Source organism: Sodiomyces alcalophilus (genome assembly GCF_042370955.1).
Source record: "Sodiomyces alcalophilus JCM 7366 unplaced genomic scaffold ACRALscaffold_8, whole genome shotgun sequence".
Classification (NCBI taxonomy): domain Eukaryota; kingdom Fungi; phylum Ascomycota; class Sordariomycetes; order Glomerellales; family Plectosphaerellaceae; genus Sodiomyces; species Sodiomyces alcalophilus.
In genome coordinates this window covers 2,751,468-2,775,625 of record NW_027263539.1, presented here as the reverse complement: position 1 = coordinate 2,775,625, position 24,158 = coordinate 2,751,468, and the positions used below count along the sequence as shown (strand labels likewise).

Here is a 24,158-nt window from a genome sequence, read left to right as displayed (position 1 = left end):
GATACCCTCTAGAATAGACCCTTATAATGCCCGCCGTATTAGAGATTAGTCGACCCGTGTTTTTATAAAGGACGGTCTACTATAGATAAGAGTCACTAAGAAAGATTCGACTCCTAAAAGGTGGATTAATAATAAAAAGACTTAGGTTACCCTGATTAGGAAGGCCTATAATAAGTCAGGCTATTATATAAGGGACCGGATATACTAAAAGCTTACCCCCTTATATACCTAGGACGGTATCTATAAGTAGACTAAGGAGGTTATCGAAGTATACGCCGAGTATTAGAGCCGCTAAGGCAAAGTACGCGAAGATCCCCTAATCGCTACTTAACTGCCTTAATAAGCCCTCCCCTTTATATAGGTAAGTCTTAATATCCAGTATTTTAACGGGTACTACTTAGTAGAGGCTTAATATATATTCACGGGATAGGTTAAAGCCCGTCTACTACGGAAGAACACGTCGCGAGCTATCGTGACTTTCTTATAGGAAGACGTTATCTGCTAGTATAGACTATACTAGTATATTATTATAGACGGAGGTCCTAAGAATAAGGGCAGCGTGATTAAGCTAAATCGGGCGTACCTAATAAAGCGGAAGGTTATCTTTACCTACTACCCCCGCGCTAATAGTCTAAATAAGGTAGGATATAAACCTATTATCTATACGCTAGCTATCTAGTAGAAGATTTACCGTGGTATATTATATAAGATCCTGCCTATAGTCCTTTTCGCGGACCGTATAACTATCCGAGTATCCACCGGAAGGACCCCCTTTTACCTCCTCTATAGCTATAAGGCTATCACGCCTATTAAGACGACCTGCCTTACTTAGAGAGTGCTTAACTAGGGCCGCGTTAAGACCCCTAAAAAAAAGATATTATTACGCCTAAGGGCCTTCGCCTAGTTAGAAGCCGACCGGAGGACTATTACCGATATAGTTAATAAGTAATAGTAGTAGAAGACGGACTTTATTAACCGATTAAGAGTTAGGACCCTATATAAGTAAAGACTCCGAGTCGGCGACCTTATCCTTATGCACGATACTAAGCTGGCTATCGATATAAGCCGCGATAAGAAGCTAGACTACCGCTAGAATAGCCTATTTCGTATTATATCGTCTAATTAGGATAATAAGACCTTTAGGTTATCGACTTTATTAGGGGAAGAGCTCTAGGGCGTTACTTTTACCGCTAACCGCCTTAAGAAATTTATCCAGGACGAAGACGGATACTAGGAGCCGGAGGACTAGACGATACTAGAAAGGGATTACGCTAAAGAACTAATAATTACGTACCCTACCCGTGGCGCCCTTATTAATAAAAAGCTAGTTAAAGCACCCCTCCTCTTAGGTGAATCCACTAATAAAGATACTAGGGCCGAGGATAATAAGCGTTAAGATAACGCAGGTTCCCCTAATTAGACCGTTAACGCACTCCTACGATGGTTAGTAAGACTTCGGGATATACTAGGCGAGTATTATAAGAGGTTAAAAGCGGAGCTCCGGAAAGCGATATAGTCAGGAAGAGTCAAAGTCTATATCCTTAGAGATCCTGACTTTAGCCTAAGTGAGTATAAAGACTATACTAGGACCTTATACTTTATCCCTTACTATTATTTCCTACCTAGTTAACCTAATCGTGGTAATACTATACTTAATAGGAGTTTTGCGTGTAGTATTAGGGCCGAGGATATATAAGGCACCGCTATCTGCTTATCGTTAAAAACTAACTACTACCCCCTAAAATAAAAATATTACTTTTAGGACTCCTCTACTCGCTCTTTTTCCTATTTTTTTCCCGTTTACCCTTTATTACCCTAATTACCCTATTCCACGCCCTTCTACTTATTATTTTATTTATTAGTTCCTTTTACTTATATTTTACTATCACTATTTTCTGTTTATACGCACTAACTAAGTGGATACCGTAAAGATATATCCACTAAATATATTTATTATTTATCTACCTTTCCTTTATCCGTTTACGCCGCGTACCGAAATAAAAATATCCTAATTATACTAAGGTTACCCTAATTATAGTAATCACTACCCGAATCACCTATCTATATCTTACTCCGGCTTACTCTTATAGTCATTATTACTAGGGCTATATACTTCCGACTTATACCGCTAAACCTAAGCCCTAAAGATAAAGGGAATATAATACCACTCCACCGTCTCTTCTTAATCCCTTTTTATCGGGTTATTCTAAATAGTATAATAGAACTTCTCGAGATCGTCCTTATATTTATACGCTAATATAGGAACCTATGCTATTATATAGTCCCACGGTTTAAGACCCCTTCCTTTATAAACGTCGCGTATCTGCTAAGTACTTTTATAGTATAGAGTAATAGTGCTTACTATAAAGACGCCGTATTAAGGCGATAGCTATAGACGTATCTTATCGTCGTATACGGACTATAGTAGCACTAATAAGTCTTTAGTATATAGATTAGAGTGACTAATACCTGTATAGTCACTGTCCGGCTATAAGACCTCCTAATTAAACTAATAGAACTACTTCTAAAGCCCGTTATCGCGATACGTATAAGCTGTCTCGTGAAAATAGTAGTTAGCGTAGTCCGGAAATCGATTATTGCGTTAAAGCGATACGTACTCGAAGAAAGGATAAGTAATCTTATTATTAACCCGATCACTTATAGCTAACCACCGCTCCTTATAGCACTAGTATAGCACCTTATTAATAACCCCGAACCCTTAGATAATCAGGGCTCTAACCGTATAAGCCCGGGTCACCGTCTTTATAATATACTCCCTTTATAGACTAGCGAGGTCCTTAGCTACGAATACACGGCGATAAAATAAAGACGAACTATTACTAGACCTTACCTTCTTAAATAGCTCTTATTCCACGTCTTTATTAGTAAGATTTAGTAGGCTATCCTATACCCGGCCTACGATAATAGCCTTAGAGTCGCCCTAGATAACCTAACCTATAAAATCTAGCTTAATATACGATATACTACCTTTATTAGCCACTTTATACTAAATAAAATACGAGTTTGCCTATATCTATAATATCAGCTTACCCTGATTAGGGCAACACGACTAAAAGCGTAAAGAGAACTTACCACTATATCTTAGACCGTCGTAAAAATATTATACTTATTAACCGTACCTATAATAAGTCGTGTCTTAGACTAGAAGCACGGTATAGGATAGACCGACTCCTAGTAAGCCACGGCTTTCTTACGCTTATAAGAGCTAAGGTTATTAAGCCCCGTGATTAGAGCTTTAGCGGATATATCGATAGTCTTATTATTATTATTAATAAGAAGCTTAAGGGAAACACGATATCGAATCGTAGGATAATATAAAGACGTAGAGCCTAAAAGATACGCCTCTGGCCGGTAACCCCCGCCTTATATCCCTCGACGATAAGTAATATGGCCTAGTGATTTATAGTTTTAGTGACTTAAGGAGGCGTAGTTAAATAAATAGCCTATTTTAAGTTACTAAAAAGATTAGGCTTTAAGCGTGATTCACGATTACCTTCCTTATATCGCTTTATTATATAGTCGCGACTATAGGTATAATAGAAAAGGTACTATCTAATCTTTTCGTTTAATTAGATCGGTTATACGGTAAGCCGACTTCCGTATTTAGATCCCGCGCCTAATTTACTAAGTTACCTTTATCCGAAAACCATAAATAGTATCAGGATTACCCTTTCTTTAATAATCACGACCCTATTTAACTAATAGCCGTAATAGAAACTCCGGTTAAAGCTAGTCTCGTAAAGGAGGCATTATCCAGAAATATTAGACGTCGATAAAGGATATATATCCCCTATTACTAGGACTAGTTAACCCGTTTTCCCTCTCTCCCTCTTTTTTCCTATATCGTTAAGTTTATTTTTTTAACTTACCCCCGCTATCTATTTCTTTACTATCTGCTGCCCCGCTACCCTTATATATTTTTCCTGTATCCCCCCGCCTATATATTGCTATAATCAGGCTAATAGAGACACTAAGAATATCTATATCCCTTACTAACTACTAGGAGCCGGCTCCCGCCGGTCCTATCCTTACCGCTAATATCGTTCCCGCTACCCGTATTACTATTAATAAGACTATACGCCCCCGCTATATTAATAACCCTAATAATAGCCGATAGGTATTCCCTATATAAGGACTGCCGTACCGTTTATTTAATATCCTAGATAATACCGCTCCCTTTATAGGTTTTCCCTAGCAGCCAGAAGACGATATACGCGTAGTCTAGTATCTCCTTAAGAATACTATAGATAGCGAGCTTAACGCTATCACGGTTAATATAATACTACCTTATATTCCTATAATAAGCACGTTCGCTAAGAGGCCGCGAGATACTTACCCGGTAGTATAGTTGTCCTTTAGGATATACTATAACCTAATAAATAAGAGATAGCTAGAAAGGGGTAGTTTAGAGGATATAATACGTGCTATATTTAAACGTAGATAAGGGGATACCCGTCCCTTAGTATAGATTAGTGTTACGCCTTACTAGGAGTTAAATAGCCGTATAGCGGTCTACTTACCTTAGCCGCTTAAGGAAATTAACCGTATTAAGAGGAGTCGCTTCGTCCCTATTATTTACCACTTCGATAACCACTTTGTTAGCCTAATCATAGATTAAGAGATATAGTGTATATACGGGTATAATAGCATTTAGAATACTAGTAATACTAAAGATCGCCTTTTATGGTTATTTAAGTACGCTATAGGTTAGTTACGTAGTATTAATACACCTAATAAGGCTATCTCTAGCCTTACCCGCCGTTTTTATATTATTCCCGGTCCTCGCTAAACGGATAATTACTTATACGGCCTCTTTATTATTAAGTGGATATAAGCTATTATCTAGGAGGGATACCTATTCCCTTAAAGCTTAAAGATTTATCGGTTTATATAGGGACGCTGCTACGGTAATAATAGTATAGCTTATACTCGCTATATTAAGGAAAAATAGCTATCTTATATTAGAGTAATCCTCGGTTTTAGTTATTAAAAGACACTAGCGGCCCTAGTGGTTCCTTAGTCCCCTCTACCGCCTCCTCCTAAGAGTATAGGTTTTACCCCTATTAATAAACCTGTTATTAAATCTAAGCCTACTACCCCTGGTTCCTCTAATCAGGCTAAGAAGAAGACTTAGGCCCCGGTTACGAGTGCTCCTAAGTTATAAGAGCCTAAGAAAGATACTAGTGTCCCGGTGCGTCCTAAGACACCTAAGGCTGTCTCTAAGAAGCCCTTAGCACCGAGCACGCCTAAGAAGATCGCTAAGGTCACGAAGAGTCCTAAGAAGACTCCTAAGTCCTCTAAATCTTCTAAGTTTACTAGTATTAACCTAAATAGCTACGAGATTATTTAGATATCGCTAAAAAAGGTCTTAGTATAGCCTAGGAAGATTAATATCTAAGGTAAATAGGTTAAGGATATAAAGGAGTAGGATAAGGGCGTCGAGATATCTTATAGTTATCTATTCTATAGACTATATAATCCTCGCCCTTTAGACTCTTATGTTAGTCCGATTAGACCTAGCTTATTCTCTTAAGATAATTAGGTTTATTTATATAATAGTGTTTACCGGGCGATACTTTACGATACCGCTATTAATAGTTCCTTATATATACCGCCTTTACGCGCGATTCCTTAAGAAGGATAGTTACGATATAACGCTAGGATTAAGTGGGATAAGGATATAGTTATGGCTATTATAAAGCGAGTATATACTAAGAAGGAGGATTATATAGTCGGCGGATAGACTCTCCGTAAGCGTAAGTGAGTTTTAGGATAGTTTTACTAGATTATACTTAGCTTAATTAGGGTAACCTGATTATATTTAGAGTTATTATAGCCATAAGGACGTGAGTAAGATAACTAGGGCCGATTATAGAGGGGTGGATCGGAAACCTAGTGCTATATCGTTAGGATATTATATAATATTATAGGACGCGCGCGCTTTTTTATTTTATCTTGTATATTATATATACGTGGCGACGCTACCCAGACATAGAGGATGCTTATTATCCTATATAATTATTATCCTTTTAACCCTAAGTTTTGCCACGTTTATTATATTCACTTCGTTTAAGCTACGTTGCCCTGATCAGAGCAGCGCGCACTCCTAAGAACCTTTTTTAAAGGTCTCCTTGTTATGTGTGTTGTTTTGGTTATATACACTTCGTGGTCTTAAGCACTCCTGTTATTAAAGACTTGTCCGAGATCACACTGCCTGAGCCGTTCTGCATAGTGACGGCTTCGCCTTTCTTTAGTGGGTAGGCTAGCCGGTAGAGTATAATACCTAGGAACCAGAGGACTACCTAGAAAACGCTCTAGGGATCCGGAAGAGGTACTGGAAGCATAAAAAACATATATATAAAAAGTAGGACGACTACGAGATAGTATAAGGCGCCGAAGGGTCGTCGGATATAAAATAAGAACTTAATTATAGGTTATAATAACCTTTTCCTTATAGTAACTAAATAAACGGCTCGAGCCCGACTAGTCCTAAAACTATTAGTATAAAGTTTAACGTTATTTTAGGCGATTATTACCGGCGATTACTCGGCGAAATAAAAGAAAATTTTAGTTACTAAAACTATAAAAATCGGTTTTATTATTAATAGCGGTATTATTATCGTTATTAGGGGCTAACGGAGTAGCGGTGGCACGGCGATAAGGTATACGAATACGATAATAAGGAATATCCTCCTTATCGGAAAAGGTAAATATTAGCGGCGTATACTTAGCGTTACTAACCGGAGTGTTAGTAGCCGATAAGGCGGTAGAAGCTCGATGATAAGCAGGATGGCGGGGATAAGCCGTAACGGGGCGAGAGGCAGGCTCGATAGCCTTGTTAGAGCTATCGGCGAAAGGGTTATCGTCGCTATTAGCGGAGGCAGTATAGCTATAGCGAGTGGCCGCCGAACTACCGGCGAAACGACGTGCTAGGGCAGGGCGTCGGGGGTTATTTATAGCCGCTAATAGGTCGGCGAGCCTATTTAGCGAAGGGAACGCCTCGAGGCCGTATAAGCGATCCTCCCGATTAAATAGGCGGTAGCTATTTATCGCTAAGTCCTTAACAAAAGAAATAAGCGACTTAACGTCGCGAAGGTCGCCCTTATAAGGAGGACGGGTTTAGTCTAGTAGCGCCGACGCTTTAGCGTTATTAATACGACTAAGACGGTGTATAAAGTTAACCGTTATTAGGGAGCGTAAAGACGAAATCTCGTCTAAAACTAATATCTACGACTAATAACTATTAGAAATAATAGCCGAACGGTCGACGACTAGATAAGGAACTTATATCCTTAGCGGTAAGCTTCTTCTTACCGCGGTCTATAACCACGCAAAACTATTTATAGGCCTTAGAAATACGCTTATATAAGCGGCGCTAAGCTATCAGCGTTAAGTTATTATCTATTATATAAATACGCTTACTGCTATTCTATAGTAACTAAGCAGCACCTAGCATAAAATCCGGGATCTAACGACTAATTAGTATAGGAAAAGCGCTAAAGGATCGGCGAACGTATAGCGATATATTTTTAATAGCCGCGGGCATAGGCGATATAACGGCTAGCGCCGGTGCCGTTACTAGCCTTATTAAAGTAATCGACACTAATATAAGCGTCTAGCCGGGATATATAAAATAAACAGGGAGCCTTATCCCTAATAGCCGATTCCTACCCGTTATCGGTATTATATTAGAGCTCTCGGAGAGCTATAGCGACTTATAAATTAACCGACGATATTATAGCGACGGGTTAGCGTTATTATTAATAATATTAATAATAGAATAGAGATAAATAAGATAATCGCTATGCGGTCGGCGATTATAATAATAGACTAAAGATAGTTATAAAAGGAGAATTAGGAGCTACGAGAAAATCACGCGAGGAACTATATACTCGTCGCCGAACGGTTACCTAAGGTTAGGTATAATATCCGCGAAAGGTTAGATAACTATAGGTAATAATAAGCATCGCGGAGTTTTTATAGTAATATTCGGATAAATCACGAGGTATATAGTCGGCGATAGAACGCCGACGAATAGGTAAATAAAAGGAGCGGCCACTCTTTTTTCCTACGGGTTTTTAATAAGGGCTCGTATAGAACTAAATAGATATAATTAATCGCGATAAACGCGTAATTAAAGGCATCACGATAATATAAGTCTACGGGACCAGACTTATTAGGGGGGGGGGGCAGTATAATAAGATAATCGTAGTCCTATCGGCATACAGTCGGACTAATAGCCGCGCACGGACTACCGATCCGAACCTATCTCTATGCGTACGTTAAGGGATCAGTTTAATCCCTTAAGTTAAAGTCTTGGTTTAAAGTTAGCGCTTGGTTGACGAATATATTGCGATCACTCTGCGATACTAAGCTATCGAGCCTTTTCTATGATATCTTTTCCTTGACTGAAGTCCACGGACTTTCCTTTCGTTATATATAAGCGTCGCCGACGCTCGTTTATGGCACGAGCGGCTAGGCCATGTAAGCGCCGACGCCCTTAAACACATTATAACCGCCTATATAGGCGGTGCCGTCTCTAGAGGGGATTTTCCCCTTATAATAGAGTGCGAGAGCTACTCCGGCAGCAAGGCCCGGAGACCGGTATCACGAAGAACGCCTAACCACCGGCCTATACGCCCTTAGCAGCGTGTAGATATTAATATCTTTTCCTATAACGAATCCTTTAACGGGCTTATAAAGCTAATACTATACCACTACCCCTATACACACTTTATTATAGGGGACTTTCTAAAGGACCTTAAGTCAGCCTTTCTATCGGTAACGTCCTTCGAGCTACGAACGGCACGGTAGTATCACTGCCCTATTATAGTGATACGCCTAGATAATAAACGAGCTTTTTAGAGTAACCTTAATAACTAGGCTTACTAAAGAGGGATCCTAATCGAGAGGTCGTTACCTAATACGGCCGTATAGAACGCCGGAGCAGAACGCCACGGAGCCGTTATATACGCTATCGCCCGGGCCCTTACTATCGCCTCCGGCTTCTAGTAGGATATATAGCCGGAGATCGTCGCCGCCGCGATATATCTATATAATCTAATTCCACGCCGGGACCTTAGGTGGAAGTCGCCGAAGGGTTATATAGATAAGTGGGTAAATAAGATAGGTATCGAACGTATCACTAGCACCCTATTAATCGGTTACCTAAAAAGGTATGGTTACTAAGCCTATCTATTAACTGCTAACTATTAACGTGGGCGCTGGAAGAACGAGAAGCTCGCGGAGAGGACTTATATCGGTTATCTAATCGGTTATAAGAGCACTAATATATATCGGATTTAGGTGCTAAAACTCGGAAAGGTCCTACGTATAAGAGACGTTAGCTTTAATAAAAAGATCCTATACAAGGATTAGGATATAGATCCACCTATAGTAATAGAACTTTTTAAAGAGCTTAATCTACCTGATAAGGCCGAAAAGGACGCCCTAGAGACCGTTAGAGTGATACCGATATATAATTAATTTATAGTGTTATAGCAGAATACGATAATAGAGTCGTTCTAGGATATTAGAAGGCCGGAGTAGCTTAAAGTAATTAAAAGAGCTATAGTTAAATAGGTTATTAAAGAAGAAGAGGTTATAGTAGCTATTAAAGTAATAGAAAATTCGACTCCCTCGCCTAATTCTAGGGGGGTGGATAAGTTATAATAGCGATCGTAGCCGCCTAAAACGGCAGCTATAGTGGCTACCCGGGTTACTCCTTCCACTATAAAGCAGCCGGCCCGAGCTCAGGGCTCTGCCATAACGCCGGCTATAATTACTGCTATAATTACCTCTAAAACCTCTCCTATAATAACCTCTCCTAAAGTAACGCCCTCTTCTTTTTCCCCTCCTATAACTACGCCTCCAGCTTCACGTTAATTAACGCCTATAGCAGCTATTCCAGATACAGCTATAAGCCAATTACCACCTCTAGCTCCTATAACGTCGGCAGTAACCGCCGCTGCCTCTAATAATAATAACTCCGATAACGATAATAGCTCGGATAAAGATTCCTCCGATTCCGATAACTCTAACGATACTATTAAGCCTACCGCCGGCGCCGCCGCCGGCACCACCATAGCCATAGGTTTATTATCCCCTAATTAGTTAGTTCTAGAGGATAAAATAACGACTACCGCCACGGCTACTATAACGGCAGCCCCGAGCCCTTCTTCTAAGGCAGCTGCTTAACAGGTGCCTCCAACGGCTACCTCTTTAACGCCGGCTAGCCCTTTATCTTCGATAGCCACCACGGCGGGTGCCCTATCTTTAGCTACCACGCAGGCAGCCTCCTCCCGGCTATAACGTAACCGCTAGCCACCGTAACGATACGCCGACTCTACTTTCCTTTATCTTAACCGCTTCGATATACCGAAGAAGCCGCTACTACGCCGCGATATACTAGAAGAGCCGTCTAATTAGAGCCAGATAATACGGTCACTATATAGAACGTAGTGGGTTATAGCCGCCTCTAAAGAGGTTCAGGCTCTCGTTAAAATAGGCATGTTTAAAGCTATTAAGCCGTCGTCTTCCGCCCTTCCGAGCCGCCCTTTAGATCTAATATAGGTATTTAAATATAAGGTTAATCTATCCGGCTACGTTACTAAATTTAAGGCACGCCTCTACGTTTATAGTAATTAATAGCCTTAAAATCACCTTAACGCCTACGCCTCCACCCTGGCTAGAAGGACCTTTAAAACGCTTATAGCTATTACTACCCACTTTAATCTAGAGACCCGCTAACTTAATACCGTTAATACGTTTATAAACGCCCGGCTTAATAAAGAGGTCTATATTAAAGACCCGCTAGGATAGAATATCCTATAGGCCGCCTCTATTACTAACGTTACTAATAAGGCCGGATTAGAACCGTTTTTAAGCCTCCTATGCCCCTCGAACCGTAGGATTAACCGGCTACGCCGGGCCCTGTATAGCCTACGCCGATCGCCTAAGCTATAGCACTAGGAGCTCTCTTCTATTTTAGGTAAGTATAGACTCATATAGTTAAAGGAGGACGATTACGTCTTCCGAAGTAATAAGCTACTTATATTCTTCTACGTTAACGATATAGTTCTATTATATTATAAAGAGTATATTAACGCCGCTAAAGATCTAATTAAGTAGCTATAAGAGCGGTTCTAGATCCGGGATTTAGGTCCTATTAAGTAGTTCCTTAGTATCAGGGTTATAAGGGATCGTGAACGCCGAAGACTATAGTTATCGCTTAATAACTATATTAATAAAAAGATAAAGGCGTTAAATATCGTTACTAGCCAGAGGGTTACCACGCCGCTCGCCTTTCCCGATACGTTAGAACTAAACGGTTAATAGCAGGCGTTAAAGGACTCTATCCACCTATATCTATAAAAGGTCGGATCGATTAATTACATAGCCTATCAAATAAGGCCGGATATCGCAAAGGCTGCTTCCAGACTAGCCGAATTCGCTACTAATCCATCCGGTCAGCATCATAAAGCCGCTAACAGGTACCTTAAGTACCTTAACTTAATAAGGTCCCTCTGCCTATCCTTTAGGCCACGGGATTCCGATAAAACCCTAGCTAAATACACCCTCTTTTATATAAGCGACGCCGCCTTTAAAGATAATCGTGAGACTCGGTATAGCTCCTAGGGATATATAACTATGCTTTTTAGAGGTCTTATCGACTAAAAGGCAAATAAGTAAATAAGCGTTATTATATCTAGCACCGAAGCAAAGCTCGTGGCTCTAAGTGCCGCCGCCCGGTAGTATATCGTAACGCTACGTTTAATAAAGGACCTAACATTAACCTTTAAGGTTAACCCTATCACTATCTATTACGATAATAACTAGACCCGTTAGCTACTAGAAAGCCCGCGCCTATAGGTAACGTCGAAATTAAAGTATCTTAATATACAGGCCCTATAGATCCGGTAGATTATATAACGCCGGGAGATCGTGATTAATTAGATCGCTACTAATAAGATAGTTAGCGATAGGATAATAAAGGCGTTACCGCTATAAAAACACGCTATGTTTATTAAGATACTTAGGATAAAAAAGAGCCCTTCCGGCTTAGTTTAAGCGGATCGATTACTATCGCCTTAACGGTGGTTTTGATTAGATTATAATCGCGATTAACGCGATTATTAGATTAACTATAATTATATAATAATTATCACGTTGTTTTTAGGGTTAATTTAACCACTATTTTAGGATCATAACAAGGCACGAGCTATTTAATAAGCCATTAACCTTTAGATTAATATCTAGGCTTAAAAACCCTAGATTTTACGTTATTTTTAAGCTTTAATTCGATTAGAACCGTCAGGATTAATCCTACGGCTCTAGGGGGGTATGTTAGGCATTTATACTCAAAGACCCCGTAAGCCCGGTAGGTTATATTTAGAGAGCCACGTCACACACTGCTCCGAATACGGCGGTACTTCTATTAGATATATCATAGTGTTATTTCCCCTCTTTTGCCTATATATTTAACATCGTAGACTAGTACTCTTTTATAGTCTGTAATAAACATAAGTCACACTTCGTACGATATTAGTGTCCTGACACCTACAAATCTCCCACCACACTATCGCAATCGCGGGGTTTGATTCTTTGATTAGTAATGGATGTCTCGTCAGTATAAAGACCCGGACATGTCTTTCACGGGAGATCTTGACTGTCTAAGAAACTTGGAAAGGTCCGGTAAAAGGGGAGTTAAACGCATATTATTAAGGATTCTGGAAAACAAACGTAAACGGGAATCCTAAGGTTGGAAGGTCTCAGGTCTAGGTTGCTGCCGGAATGGTCGAAGCCAGGCCGCAGATAGAGATCACGTGACCATAGCTCTGGTAACCCAAACGACACGTCGCGAAATGCATGTTAGCATCAGCATTGCACCTTCTAATAAAGATAATTCTTTTCCCGAGACCCGTGTACTATGTCACGGCGTCTGGGTTCTCTGTTGTCATGGTATGCACATTGCGCGCCCAACCGGCCTCTGCCCCATACTAATTCACCAGAACGTCTCCTACAACTCGGCCTTACGGCAGAGCAGAGCCCTTCAGTCCGACATCGACCGACTCACAGTCACATCGCAAGACCAACTCCTTACACCCGCCGAGATTGGCAGCTTGTCTGCGTCGCTCGCGTCGTTCTCCAAGACCATCGACGAATATAACCATCTGGCACGGCAGGAGCTCGTTCCCAAGAAACAAGAAGAGGCCTTTGAACGCGCGAAGCGGTTCAAAGACGACCTATCCCGTTTCCGGAGCCAAGTTGACACCTTGAAGAAGCAGCGTGAAGACGCTGCGCATCAGAACAACCGCACCGAGCTACTTGGTCGCCGTCCATATACAGCAGCGACACCCGAGAATCCATATGCCAATGCGACCACCGCAAACTCGTCGGCGAGTTCAGTGCAAGCGAGACCTACCTCGTTCGGCGGCACGGACAGGGGATCTAGGAGCGGCGGCTATGGACTAGGAGGTGATGAGTTGACGAGGGAGCAGCACGCATTCCGCGAACAAAGCTTCTTCGCTAGCACCAATGCATCCCTGGACGAGTACATCGCCAGAGGACAAGCAGTGCTGGGCGACCTGGGAGCCCAGAGGGATATGCTCAAGAACACACAGAGGAGGCTCTACTCGGTTGGTAACACGCTCGGTGTCTCGGGCGACACGATCCGCATGGTTGAGCGGCGGGCAAGAGAGGACAAGTGGATATTCGGTGCTGGAGTTGTGGTCTTCTTTCTGTTCTGCTGGCTGTGCCTGCATTACCTCAGGTAATTTGTATTAGGCCGATACTTAGGCGTAGGCGAATGGCGTCCAGGTCAGGTAGGAAACACCGTTGTTGGGCACGAGCTTGTGCCCGTGGTTCAGCCTTGCAGTCGATTGGCTTACCGTGACGATTTACGCTTACGGATACCTCTGAACCTTGCCGCATAAAACTGAACGTGACCTGTCACTTGGGGCACGTAGGTCTGTCTGCAATGCTTGCCTACCCATTCTTAACATCGATCTCGCGCTACGGTCCATCCTCACGAGGAATCTGAAACATTGGCCTGGACAGGATTTTCATTTATTTTTTCTTTTCAATTTCTGTTTTCCAGCGTGACGACAATATCCCATACTCAAATCACGTGACGGTCCAGTTTATCGGCTAATCTCCGGCCAATGAGGGGTCAGACAAGTGGACCCTGACCGTCTCACGGCGGGAGCTACGCGGCGGTCCAGGGCCAGTGTGGAGCGTCCAGCCTCTCACAGTACACCATGTCGCTCGGATCTCCGCTCCACTTGCCCCTACAAAGACCGTCAACTGCATAGCATACCCTTATTACCGTGCCCAACCTGCCTGCCCCGTCTCCAGGACCCTGCCTTGCCTGGCATCTAGTGTAAGTCTGTTTGTGGCAGCTTCTTCGCTATCGCGCCCTCGACCAGACAGTGGAGAAAACAAGCCCACATCCTCTTCCCACCGCCGTACGGAGAACTCGTCCTGCGCATGCGCACTCTTAACGCGGTTCGCCGACGACCCCACTGCCTTTCCCACTTGCCTCCCAATGTCAGACGACGAGTTCTCCGGAAACGGTACCTCGAGCCTCGCCACTACCGCCACCGCTACAGATCGCGACAAGCGCGCACCACGGTTCAGCTGGACTCCCGCTTACGAGGCGACGTTCTTCCGATCACTCTGCGAGTCGGTCCAACTCGGCCTACGCGAAAACCACAGCTTCAAGGTTGAGGCCTGGGATCGCGCAGCCACAGCTTTGCAGGAGAAACACGCGGCATACCCGACGAAAAGTCATCTCGTCAACAAATCCGACAATGCGCGTAAGAAGTTTCGTCTTTGGCGCGGTTTACGAGAGGACGCCGAGTTTGTCTACAATCCGACTTCCAAAACCGTCACCGCGACGGAAGAAGCCTGGAAAGCGCACATAGAGGTGGGTTCCCCTGGCTCGAGCGACCAGCCGTACGTTTTTTTTCTCCACACCGCCGGTTGACTAACTCACTCGGTCCTCGATAGAAAGAGCCTCTGTCACGAGCCCTACGAGGCCGACCGTTTGAACACGAGGAATTTATGGAGATCCTGTACCCAGACGTAATCGGCTCCGGTGGCGCTCCCAAACGCATCATGAAACCGAAACGGAAAGGGCCAGATATGATTCAAGGCCCAGAGGATCCGGAAATGCCTGGGACGGGGATTCTGGACTTGCAAGTGGATTCGCCATATCGGCCATCCTCGCGGCAAGGCATGCCGCCGCCCCCAACACCACCGCCGCCGCCGGCCCCGACGGCACAACAACCACAACTACAACAACAGAAACAGCATCAGCAGCGGGTATCGATTAGCCAACCTAGTGTCGTCCCCGCACGCGGTCAGGTTCAAGTACCACAGCAACGTCCGACATCGACCACGCTCCCTCCCCGAACACACATCCCCGGAACGAGTGCTCTCACCCCTCCCGAGGAAACGGCTTCACACGGGCGGAGAAGGTTCCCAGGCGCGCATCCGCCCCAGCAAGCAGTCGCCGGTGAGAGTGGGTCGATGCGATCAACTACCATGGGCCCGCCTGTCTCTGGCCACGGCAATACTGGACAACCCCCCGAAAAGCGTCGCCGGACATCCAGCTTTGCGCATCCCGATGCAGTGTTCTCAGGAGCGGGGCCCAGCTCAACCAGCGCGAATACCATCAATACCGAGGAAGTGGCAGCATCCGTGGTCACAGCTGGGAAGCAGCTTTTAGAGGAAGGCCTGTTGAGGGTAGCGGAAGCGCTTAAAGCGCGCACTCCGCCGCGGTGGCCCGAGCAAGCCATGGATATCTTCTTTCGAGACTTTGCCGACGAAGACATGGACCTCCAGTTGAAGATTGCCGAGAAGGCGCTTGCCGACGATAATAAAGCAATGGTGTTCTGCAAAATGCCCCCCGCATTACGAAGGCACTGGGTCAAGAGGTTGAGAGAATTACACAATAATCGTGTGGTATGATACCCCGAAGCAAGGCAAAATCTTTTTTTTTTTTCAATTGGACGCGAGACGCATCATCATCTTTGGAGATTGAGCCGGCCTTTGGCGTGGGTGGACAGGCGTTTCGGAGTCTAGCGTTTGAACGGTCAGTATCTGGCTTCTTGTCCACGTGTTTTTGGTTGGCACAAGGGTTGCAGGAGCGAGTCGGGGTGAGGTCCTGCCGCTCATATATCATCTAGGCATGAATTCACGAAGTTTCTTCTCTCACGGCATCTTGTCCATTGTTCCTCGCGCAACCACGGGAGCCCACCTGGCTGGGACTGACCTGGCTCGAGTCGTGACAATGCCAAGAGGAGAGAGCTGGCATGGTTGAGAGCGGAAAAGCATGTGTAAAATTAAGTCGACCTATGATCCCAAGTGCAACACCAATCGCGCCCTAAGCCCGCAACTATGGAATGGAAAAAGGTATCGGGTATGTAAAGTGGTGTGCGCCGCGTCCCCCTTCAGTTGCTGGGGTTGCGAACTGAAGCGCGCAGCCCGGCGGCGAAGTTCCGTCGACAACATTGAACATTGATTTCTTTATGCCCGGCCCTTTGCCTTGTACAGGTACCTATTGGCGCGCATGGTGTCAGCAAACAAGCGTCCGAGAGGCGCCGGAGTCGGATACTCGGTTGGCTTCACAAGGCAACCACGGTAACGTCTCACCTCCCAATGATGCTTTCTCCGATTCCAACGACACCAAGAATACCGACACCGATGGCGACGTGTTCCCAGTTGAGCCGTCCGCGATCATACAGATGCCATGCCTTATATCCAAGGAAGCCGCTGAGACCGACAACGCCCACGAGGTTTGTGATGGCAAGGGCGCCAGCACTGCTGTCGCTCAAGGCGGCGAACTGGCGGGTCAGCCAATTGTCAGCTCGGCGGCCCTTGTCAGCAGCCTCTTTCTTGGCTGGTTGGGTTTTGGCACGAGACTCTTCCTCGCGGCGAATGCGGTCCGCCTGGGTATGAGTCTTGATCTCCTGATCATCGTAATCGGCGGGGACGGTGCGGACAGCCGGGGTATCAACATCCACCAGCGAGGAGGTAGAGGTCTCAACGTCGCTTTGAACGGAAGGAGGGACTGGAGCAGCGGCCTAGACGAGGGACGTGTCAACATTCTCATTTGGATGCTGCGAATGGAGCGGCCGATGACCCGATGGTGGTAGGAGAGCCAAACGTACCTCCTCTGCGGTCTGCTTGGGGCCCTTGGCAGCGACGTCGGCCCAGGATTCGGACACTGCTGGGGCGTCAGAATACAACAGGGACGTGATGCGGGATCTCGGCGGGCTAAGGGATATACTCACTGATGGGTTGTTTCAGAAGGAGGATGAATAGAACGAGTTGAGTGTTGGTTGGTAAACCTGCGCGACGGATGACACTTGAGAGTCGGCAACGCGTCAGAAGCAATGGAAAGAGTTTGAGTGGTAGTGGGTGTTCTCTGGATGAATGGGTGGGAGGGGGGCAAGGGATTAAGATATTATTTGCTAATGCCTCGAGGGTCGGTCTTGAAGAAAATGCTTGGAAGCCGTTTTGCTCTTAGTCCCAGGAAGTTCGTCATAGGCGCAAGCTAGCCTTACCTGCTTTCGCTGGACATGGTAATGACGTCTGCGGATCGCATCCATCCCCACCCTGGAGGGCCCATGCTCTGCGTGGATACACTACAGTAAGGTACCGAGGTAATTACACCGAGTATTTTTTTCTACGAATACTCCGTATAAGGTAAGCATGTTACGGATACGGTACCATGGGCCTTGTGAAAGCAGCACTGCACGACGTAAGCGGTCCCGTGACCCCTGGCCATCCTCACAGGAATGAACCCAACCGGCAACGACAGGGCTGTATGGGGTTTTCTCATCGCTTCGACAAAACAAGCTAGGTATGTACGTCGTATGATGGCCAGGAAGCCGCTGCATCAGGTAGGAAAGGTGATTCGTTATCAGATTGTTAGTACAAATGGCATGTCACTACCTATAAATACAACTGCTCCGTCCAACTACCAAGAGAAAAGACAAGGGACTGACTGGTGAATGTGTCTACCGCTCCATGTCCAATTCTAACCCAAACGCCCTGCATTATGCTATCTGACAAGCTATTCCGACTTTACCTCCGCGTCCGTGGCGTCTGATGCCGGGTCCTTCTCGATGGTGTTTTGCACCTGACTCGGCTCGGGTTGGTCGGCCTGGGGTTCTGCGTCCAGTGTCGCCGTAGCGTCTGCAATCGTCGCTTCCTCGGTGCGCGAAGAGCTGGCTGCCGAAGGCTCGGCATCGCCATCCGTGTTTACGGCCGGCTCACCCTCGGCATCGCCGTCTTCACCAGCTAGCTCGGCATCGTAGATCTCGGGGTACTTCTTGAAGCACTCCTGCATTCCCCTGTATCGCTGTTAGCGGAATGACTTATCTCTGGGCGGATGGCCATGCCATGTCGCCGTCGGGAACGGGGTCGTACTGGAATTTGTCAATGCATTCTATTCCCTTGGGCTCTTCCTCCGAATAGACGAAGCAGCTGAACGCTGCCTTGAATTCCTCTCCGCAGGGACCATGCGCCATGCCCCCGAGACACGCACAATCCCAGTTGATTTCGCCCGTCTCAGGGTTGAAGGCGCCTTGCTGATCTGCCTCCTCTTCCAGAGCTTCCGGAGAGCCGAGTTGGGGTAGTTCGCTCGTCTCGGCCGCCACCGTGGGCGCATTGTCGGATGTTTCGGCGGGACTCGGCTGAGTTTCCTTTGCCCGGAGAGCGGCTTTTTGTCTCTTCTCCTCGATCACCGAGTCGACGGTCTTCAAATCGGACTCTGCAAACTGGGGCGGCGCGGGTACGGTACGAGCTGGATGCCAATCAAGAGTCAGCAACACAAGCCAGTGCAGCGAGGCTCGAATGTAAGAAGGGACGCACGGGATTGTGGCTCATCGGCAAAGATGGGACTGGTATTGTAGTAGTAAACGGCCGCAGCAGCCAGTCCCCAGCGCACCACGGAGCTTCTCCAAGTCCTCGGCTTGTCGCTTGGTGCGGTGGACGCGAACCGGCGACCGCCGGCGGAGCGAAGACATGATTGGCGAAGTGCGCTGGACGCGCGAGGCGCTGACCTCACGGCTTGTCGATACATGGCGATGCTTTATATGGAATAAGATACACGACAAGAGGACAGCTCGAGAGGATCACTTTCACAACCGCGCAAGCCAAATTATGACGCCCCAAGGAAAGAAAAAAATAATTATGGGGCCCGAAGAATGGGCGTGGATTAGTAATGAGTCGCTATACGGATTAATAAGCACGCACCTACCTAAGTACAGTGAGTAAGCAAAAGTGATGAGTAGGTAACGCGTATAGGCGGCTAAGAAACTACTCGTTATTAATGGATACCCACTATACCTAGTGTAGATATTAATCCCAATTGAGGACAGGCAGGCCGAGTTCTCGCCTACAAGCGCGATGACGAAAGCGACACTAATAAGGACAGGCAAATCAATGCGCCATTTTCACTTGCCTAACTGCTCCGTAGTTAAAGTGAAGGAATATCAAGATACCCGTCTTACTCAGTGCTTCTTGTGCCTTGCAGGGGAAGCTCTTATCTGTACTTCCCAGGCTTTATAGGCCCAGACGCTGTACGTGGTCACAATTGGCTCTCAATGGCCGAGGAGCTAACGCCATGACCACGTCCACCACTTCCACATTCGACTGGAACCCCACGACCTTTCTTCGAGAAGGAAGCAATGGAGACCAACAACCCTCACCGTACGCCCTTGTTATCTTGAACCAGCCTCTGAGAGACAGTGGGGTCTTGGATGCTCTTTGGGACAATGGTAGGTGCACTGAATTAGTGAAGGGGCTTGTGTGACACCTGCTAACGACCCGCGGTAGCATCCATACGGGTGGCTGCGGACGGCGGGGCGAATCGCCTTTTCGATCTTGCTACTCAGACTAGAAATGCCAAAGGTTGGACTCGGTATGTACGTGAGATGCTGTCAGCATTACTATCCCGGAATGACAACGGTCTTGGCAGCTGACTGAGCCTAGGATGACCTTGACACCATCATCGGAGACCTAGATTCTCTCCTCCCATGCGTCCGCAAGCACTACACTTCCCTTGCGAGAGCAACTCGGGTGATCCATGACGCCGACCAGGAATCGACCGACTATGGAAAGGCAGTGGCCTGGGTGCGTTCGCAGCATCTCAGATGCCCTGACATTGTGGCTCTGGGGGGCCTCGGAGGCCGCGTCGATCAGGGCCTGAGCCAGCTGCACCATCTCTACCTGTTCCAGCCAGGTCCCGGTTATGAGCTGGGCCGGGCTTTCCTCCTGTCCGGGCGGAGCTTGACGTTTCTCCTTAAACCGGGGACGCACCTCATCCGGGTGAGAGATGGCAAGGGCGATGTGTTCGGCAAGCACGTGGGCATTATCCCGCTCGGGGAGCCGAGCATCATCACGACCAAAGGGCTGGAGTGGGATGTCGAGAATTGGGAGACGCGGTTTGGTGGAAGAATGAGCACCAGCAACCACATCTTACCCGAGACCCAAGTTGTTGAGGTTGGCACCACGGCAAGTGTCCTATTTACAGTCGCACTGGAAGGGGCAGAGTAGGCCCTTGTAAAGTCTCAAAACTACCGCTCATAGCTACATAGATATCTGAGGCGGCCGGTTATGCCTATCTTTAACGCAGCAAACAGGCGTTCACGTTAGTATTTTACCTAGTTTTGCCAATGCCTAGATATATCATTCGGGGTCCTCTCTACTAGGCTGAAGCCAAAACGACATACTCTTTAAAAGTCAAAATATCCAAAGGTCATCTTCAAAACTCATCTTGCAAATCCATGCAGCATCTCCTGGTTACAAAGGTAGTAATTACTCATGTACGGACTTGCCGTGCATTCACGCTGAAGTCATGGTCATATTGAGAATCACGTGATGCCATAGCCTACCTATGATGAGTCTGTTTGGATCCGCAACAACTCAAACCGACTTCATCTCAACATCTAACCCCGCCCTGCCTAGTCATTCCTTCCTTCTTCCTTTTATTGCCCCATTCTCCATCTCCTTCTTATATTATTTCTCGCCATAAATCACTGTTCAGCCCAGTCTCTTTCTCATATCACTGCACCTTGGCCAACATTTCAACGGTATTGCAGGCAGCGTGGATGCAGAAGCGCCGATATGACCACCCAGGAAACACAGCCGGGTCCGTCGCCCGAGGTTGCGGCGGAGGGGTCAGTGGATGAGAACAATGAACCACAGATCACCGACACTGGATTCGAACTCCCCGAGGTGTCTGACCCAGCGACATATACCGAGACTATGCGGAAGAGGATTGGCGGGATCGGAGTGAAGTTGAAAAGGGGCGACGAGGTCAATCCCGATGCCATGAGGGACCTGGTTCTCTTCTTGAACTGGTCCGAAACCCAACCGCCCCATCAATTGGCACATGCCGAGCAAAAGCGGGTGGCGAACATACTCCAGTTTATCCACGACCACTCCGGCGCAGATACGCAGGCCTCTTTCACAGCGGGCATGAAGAATCGAGCGGGAAGACTGTATGAAGAGTGGCATCGTCACCTCACGACGACGGTGGGAACGACAGAAAGCGTGCCGAACGAGACGCCCGCACGTCAAGGTTCTCGCCGTGGGAGGCCGTCGACTGCACCAAGGGCAGAGGGTCTGCTGTTTCCCCATCGAAATGACCCCATCTTTGGCGACCGCGGCATCATGCATGGCGTCGTATACAAGCGAGGACCTCCCCGGACTTGGTGCATGGATCCCAGGTTCCTGCACGAAAAACGCGCGGCCCAAGTTGCCGGGCACAACGGGCTGTCGGTGGGAGACTGGTGGCCGATGCAGATTGTGGCGCTGTTTAACGGGGCGCATGGAATGATCCAGGGAGGTATCTCTGGCCATCAATCGTACGGAGTTTACTCGGTCGTGGTATCGGGGTACTACGCGGATCTCGACAAAGATCTAGGCGACACCATCTTCTACTCGGGCCCGGGAAGCCATAACCACCGGAACCCCAACGTGGCGCCCTCCGGCACCGCTCTTTTGGAGACGTCGTTGGCTGATGGGGGTCCTGTCCGGGTTCTGCGGTCGGCATCGAGTGGGGGCGGTGACAGTCGCTGGGCGCCTCCGGTCGGCATCAGATACGACGGGCTCTATCAAGTTGTGACGGTCAGATCGCGGCATAACCAGCACGGAGGAATGTACAAGCAATTTGAGCTGCGTCGTTTGCCCGACCAGGAGAGCCTGGAGAGCGTGATGAGCCGATCTCCCACCCCTCTGCAGAAGGAACAGTTCAAAGCCATCAGGCTTGCGTACTGATTTGGGTTGTCGCGAAGAGTGGAGAGAGGGGAGTCGGTTATTTTTAGGTCATTTGCATAGCGACTGGGTTGCGAGGACGTGGCTAGTGTTATTAGTCTTGCCTGCGTGTTACTTTTATATGATACCCGTGTCGTGAATGTCATGACGTGAACGGTATGTGCCTAACTTTTGCTCTTTTTTGGCGTATTGGCCTGCTTCGCCTTCGTCTCATGCGTCTTCAAACAATCAGGTCATCCAGACAGTCCTGAATTCAAAAAAGGGGTTCTTTGTAAAATAATAATGATAAGAAAGAACAGCAAAATGCATAAGAAAACAAGAGACAGGTTCAGCGCTACAGTGTCTCTACCTACCTACTCGGTATATTCGTTCTTGCCAACCCTATCGCAAAGGCCCTTTAGAACGTGCCCGGCCCACTCAAAGTCCTCCGTATCGAGATAGACCTGGGCACTGAGTCGGACATACCACCTCCCCGCATGGCCGTTGATGGGAATAAAAGTCTTGTACTCGTCCATCAGCTTTGACAGCATCCAAGTGACGGCCTTGTTGGCATCCTGCAAGGGTATGACGATTTGTCCATCGGAGGCTAGGGAGGGTGCAGCAGTGTCAGGACTTGTCTTGATGGGCAGGAATATGTTGACCATGGCATTGTTGGTCAGGGTGCCCTTTTTGTTCTCCAGGACGTGGGTGCCTAGGATATCGGCTACCTTCTTTCCGCCTTCCTTGGCCAAGGTCCATAAGTATTCGATGATCCTCTGCTCCCCTCCGAGAACGTTCTGCCGCCACGCAAGCGCATCCTTGACGGTAAGATACGGAGCGTTGTCCAAGGTCCCTACAAACTCAAAGTTGTTCACAAACGCCGGCTTGGTCCCGTCCTGCGGTAGCGGGTTGGGCCGACTGACCCCTTGCGACTGGTATCCGTGGCTGGTGGGCAGGGTGGACGTAATCAGGTGCTGGTTCCGGAAGGGAACGTAGAAGAAGGCGCAAGCCCGAGGGACGTGCAACCACTTGTGACAGTTGGAGACGAAAAAGTCTGGGTCCAGCGCCGAGAGGTCCAGAGGCAACATACCGATGCCCTGGGCGCCGTCTATCAGGCTGAGGACGCCAAGCTCGCGGCACAGCTTGGTCAGTTCCTCAAAGGGAAAGCGAACGCCCGGCTGGGAGACAACGGTGTCATAGATGGCAATCTTGGGCCGCTTCCCCTGGGACCGCGACGTCTCGACAGCTCTCCGGAAGGCATCCACAATCTCGTCATCCTCGAGGGGATATTCAATCTCGATGGACCGCCTCGACACCAGACCCCGTCCCGAGTCGATGGCGTAGTCGACGGTCTTGCCGCAAGCTCCGTAAATGACAGAAAAGGAGATGATCTCGTCCTTCCCATCGGCGTCCCAGACAAGATTGCGCAGGACAACGTTAACACCGGTGGTGGCGTTGGGAACGAAGACCACGGTGTCCAGGGGGGCGTTGACGAGCTCGGCGATAGCAGCGCGGGACTCGTCGAGTTTTCGAGGATACTCATAGCGAAGGAAGATGTCCGGCACGGCGTCGGCGCGGTCCCTGTACTCCCGAAGCTTGGCTAGGACGGCGCGAGGGGCAGCGCCAAAGGAGCCTGGAGGTGGTACAGAAGAGGTGAGCACATTTCATGCGCGTGATGACAAGACAAAGAATGGACTCACCATGATTGAGATTGCGAAACTGAGGATCGAACGGGAACTCTTTCTTCAAGGCCGCTCCGAATGGGATGGATTCGTCTTTGGGGTGTTTGGTGGAGCCCATGGCTGAGTGTAATTGGAACTGTTAGATGGTAAAACAAGGCCGCAATGCAATTGTGATATTCGACGTCC

At 47.1% G+C, this 24,158-nt stretch overlaps 7 protein-coding genes across 7 annotated transcripts; 4 read left to right on the top strand and 3 right to left on the bottom strand.

Moving 5' to 3' along the window:
• Positions 1 to 12,978: 12,978 nt before the first annotated feature.
• On the top strand, positions 12,979 to 13,796 carry ACRALDRAFT_1058804 (uncharacterized protein; the record flags this gene model as incomplete). The annotated part of the gene is made up of 2 exons (XM_071015953.1): positions 12,979 to 12,981; positions 13,032 to 13,796. The coding sequence occupies 2 exons, from the start codon at positions 12,979 to 12,981 to the stop codon at positions 13,794 to 13,796; spliced, it is 768 nt and encodes a 255-aa protein (XP_070872183.1).
• Positions 13,797 to 14,566: 770 nt separating this feature from the next.
• ACRALDRAFT_2044801 (uncharacterized protein) lies at positions 14,567 to 15,993 on the top strand (the record flags this gene model as incomplete). Its single annotated transcript, XM_071021471.1, has 3 exons — positions 14,567 to 14,594; positions 14,631 to 14,947; positions 15,031 to 15,993. The coding sequence occupies 3 exons, from the start codon at positions 14,567 to 14,569 to the stop codon at positions 15,991 to 15,993; spliced, it is 1,308 nt and encodes a 435-aa protein (XP_070872182.1).
• Positions 15,994 to 16,551: 558 nt separating this feature from the next.
• Positions 16,552 to 17,869, bottom strand: ACRALDRAFT_2044794 (uncharacterized protein; the record flags this gene model as incomplete). The annotated part of the gene is made up of 4 exons (XM_071021470.1): positions 16,552 to 16,582; positions 16,678 to 17,108; positions 17,196 to 17,251; positions 17,758 to 17,869. The coding sequence occupies 4 exons, from the start codon at positions 17,867 to 17,869 to the stop codon at positions 16,552 to 16,554; spliced, it is 630 nt and encodes a 209-aa protein (XP_070872181.1).
• On the bottom strand, positions 17,821 to 19,281 carry ACRALDRAFT_1066074 (uncharacterized protein). The gene is made up of 3 exons (XM_071017277.1): positions 18,904 to 19,281; positions 18,460 to 18,835; positions 17,821 to 18,383 (listed from the first exon to the last, which is right to left on the bottom strand). Exons 1-3 carry the CDS (start codon positions 19,112 to 19,114, stop codon positions 18,104 to 18,106), a joined length of 867 nt encoding a protein of 288 aa, XP_070872180.1. The 5' UTR covers positions 19,115 to 19,281; the 3' UTR covers positions 17,821 to 18,103.
• A 156-nt stretch (positions 19,282 to 19,437) lies between these two features.
• Positions 19,438 to 20,794, top strand: ACRALDRAFT_1083592 (uncharacterized protein). Its single transcript, XM_071019474.1, has 3 exons — positions 19,438 to 19,811; positions 19,870 to 19,958; positions 20,026 to 20,794. Exons 1-3 carry the CDS (start codon positions 19,658 to 19,660, stop codon positions 20,587 to 20,589), a joined length of 807 nt encoding a protein of 268 aa, XP_070872179.1. The 5' UTR covers positions 19,438 to 19,657; the 3' UTR covers positions 20,590 to 20,794.
• Positions 20,795 to 21,159: 365 nt separating this feature from the next.
• ACRALDRAFT_1072880 (uncharacterized protein) lies at positions 21,160 to 22,314 on the top strand (the record flags this gene model as incomplete). Its single annotated transcript, XM_071018037.1, has 1 exon — positions 21,160 to 22,314. The coding sequence occupies one exon, from the start codon at positions 21,160 to 21,162 to the stop codon at positions 22,312 to 22,314; it is 1,155 nt and encodes a 384-aa protein (XP_070872178.1).
• Positions 22,315 to 22,664: 350 nt separating this feature from the next.
• Positions 22,665 to 24,090, bottom strand: ACRALDRAFT_2113136 (uncharacterized protein; the record flags this gene model as incomplete). The annotated part of the gene is made up of 2 exons (XM_071023617.1): positions 22,665 to 23,923; positions 23,991 to 24,090. The coding sequence occupies 2 exons, from the start codon at positions 24,088 to 24,090 to the stop codon at positions 22,665 to 22,667; spliced, it is 1,359 nt and encodes a 452-aa protein (XP_070872177.1).
• Positions 24,091 to 24,158: the final 68 nt, after the last annotated feature.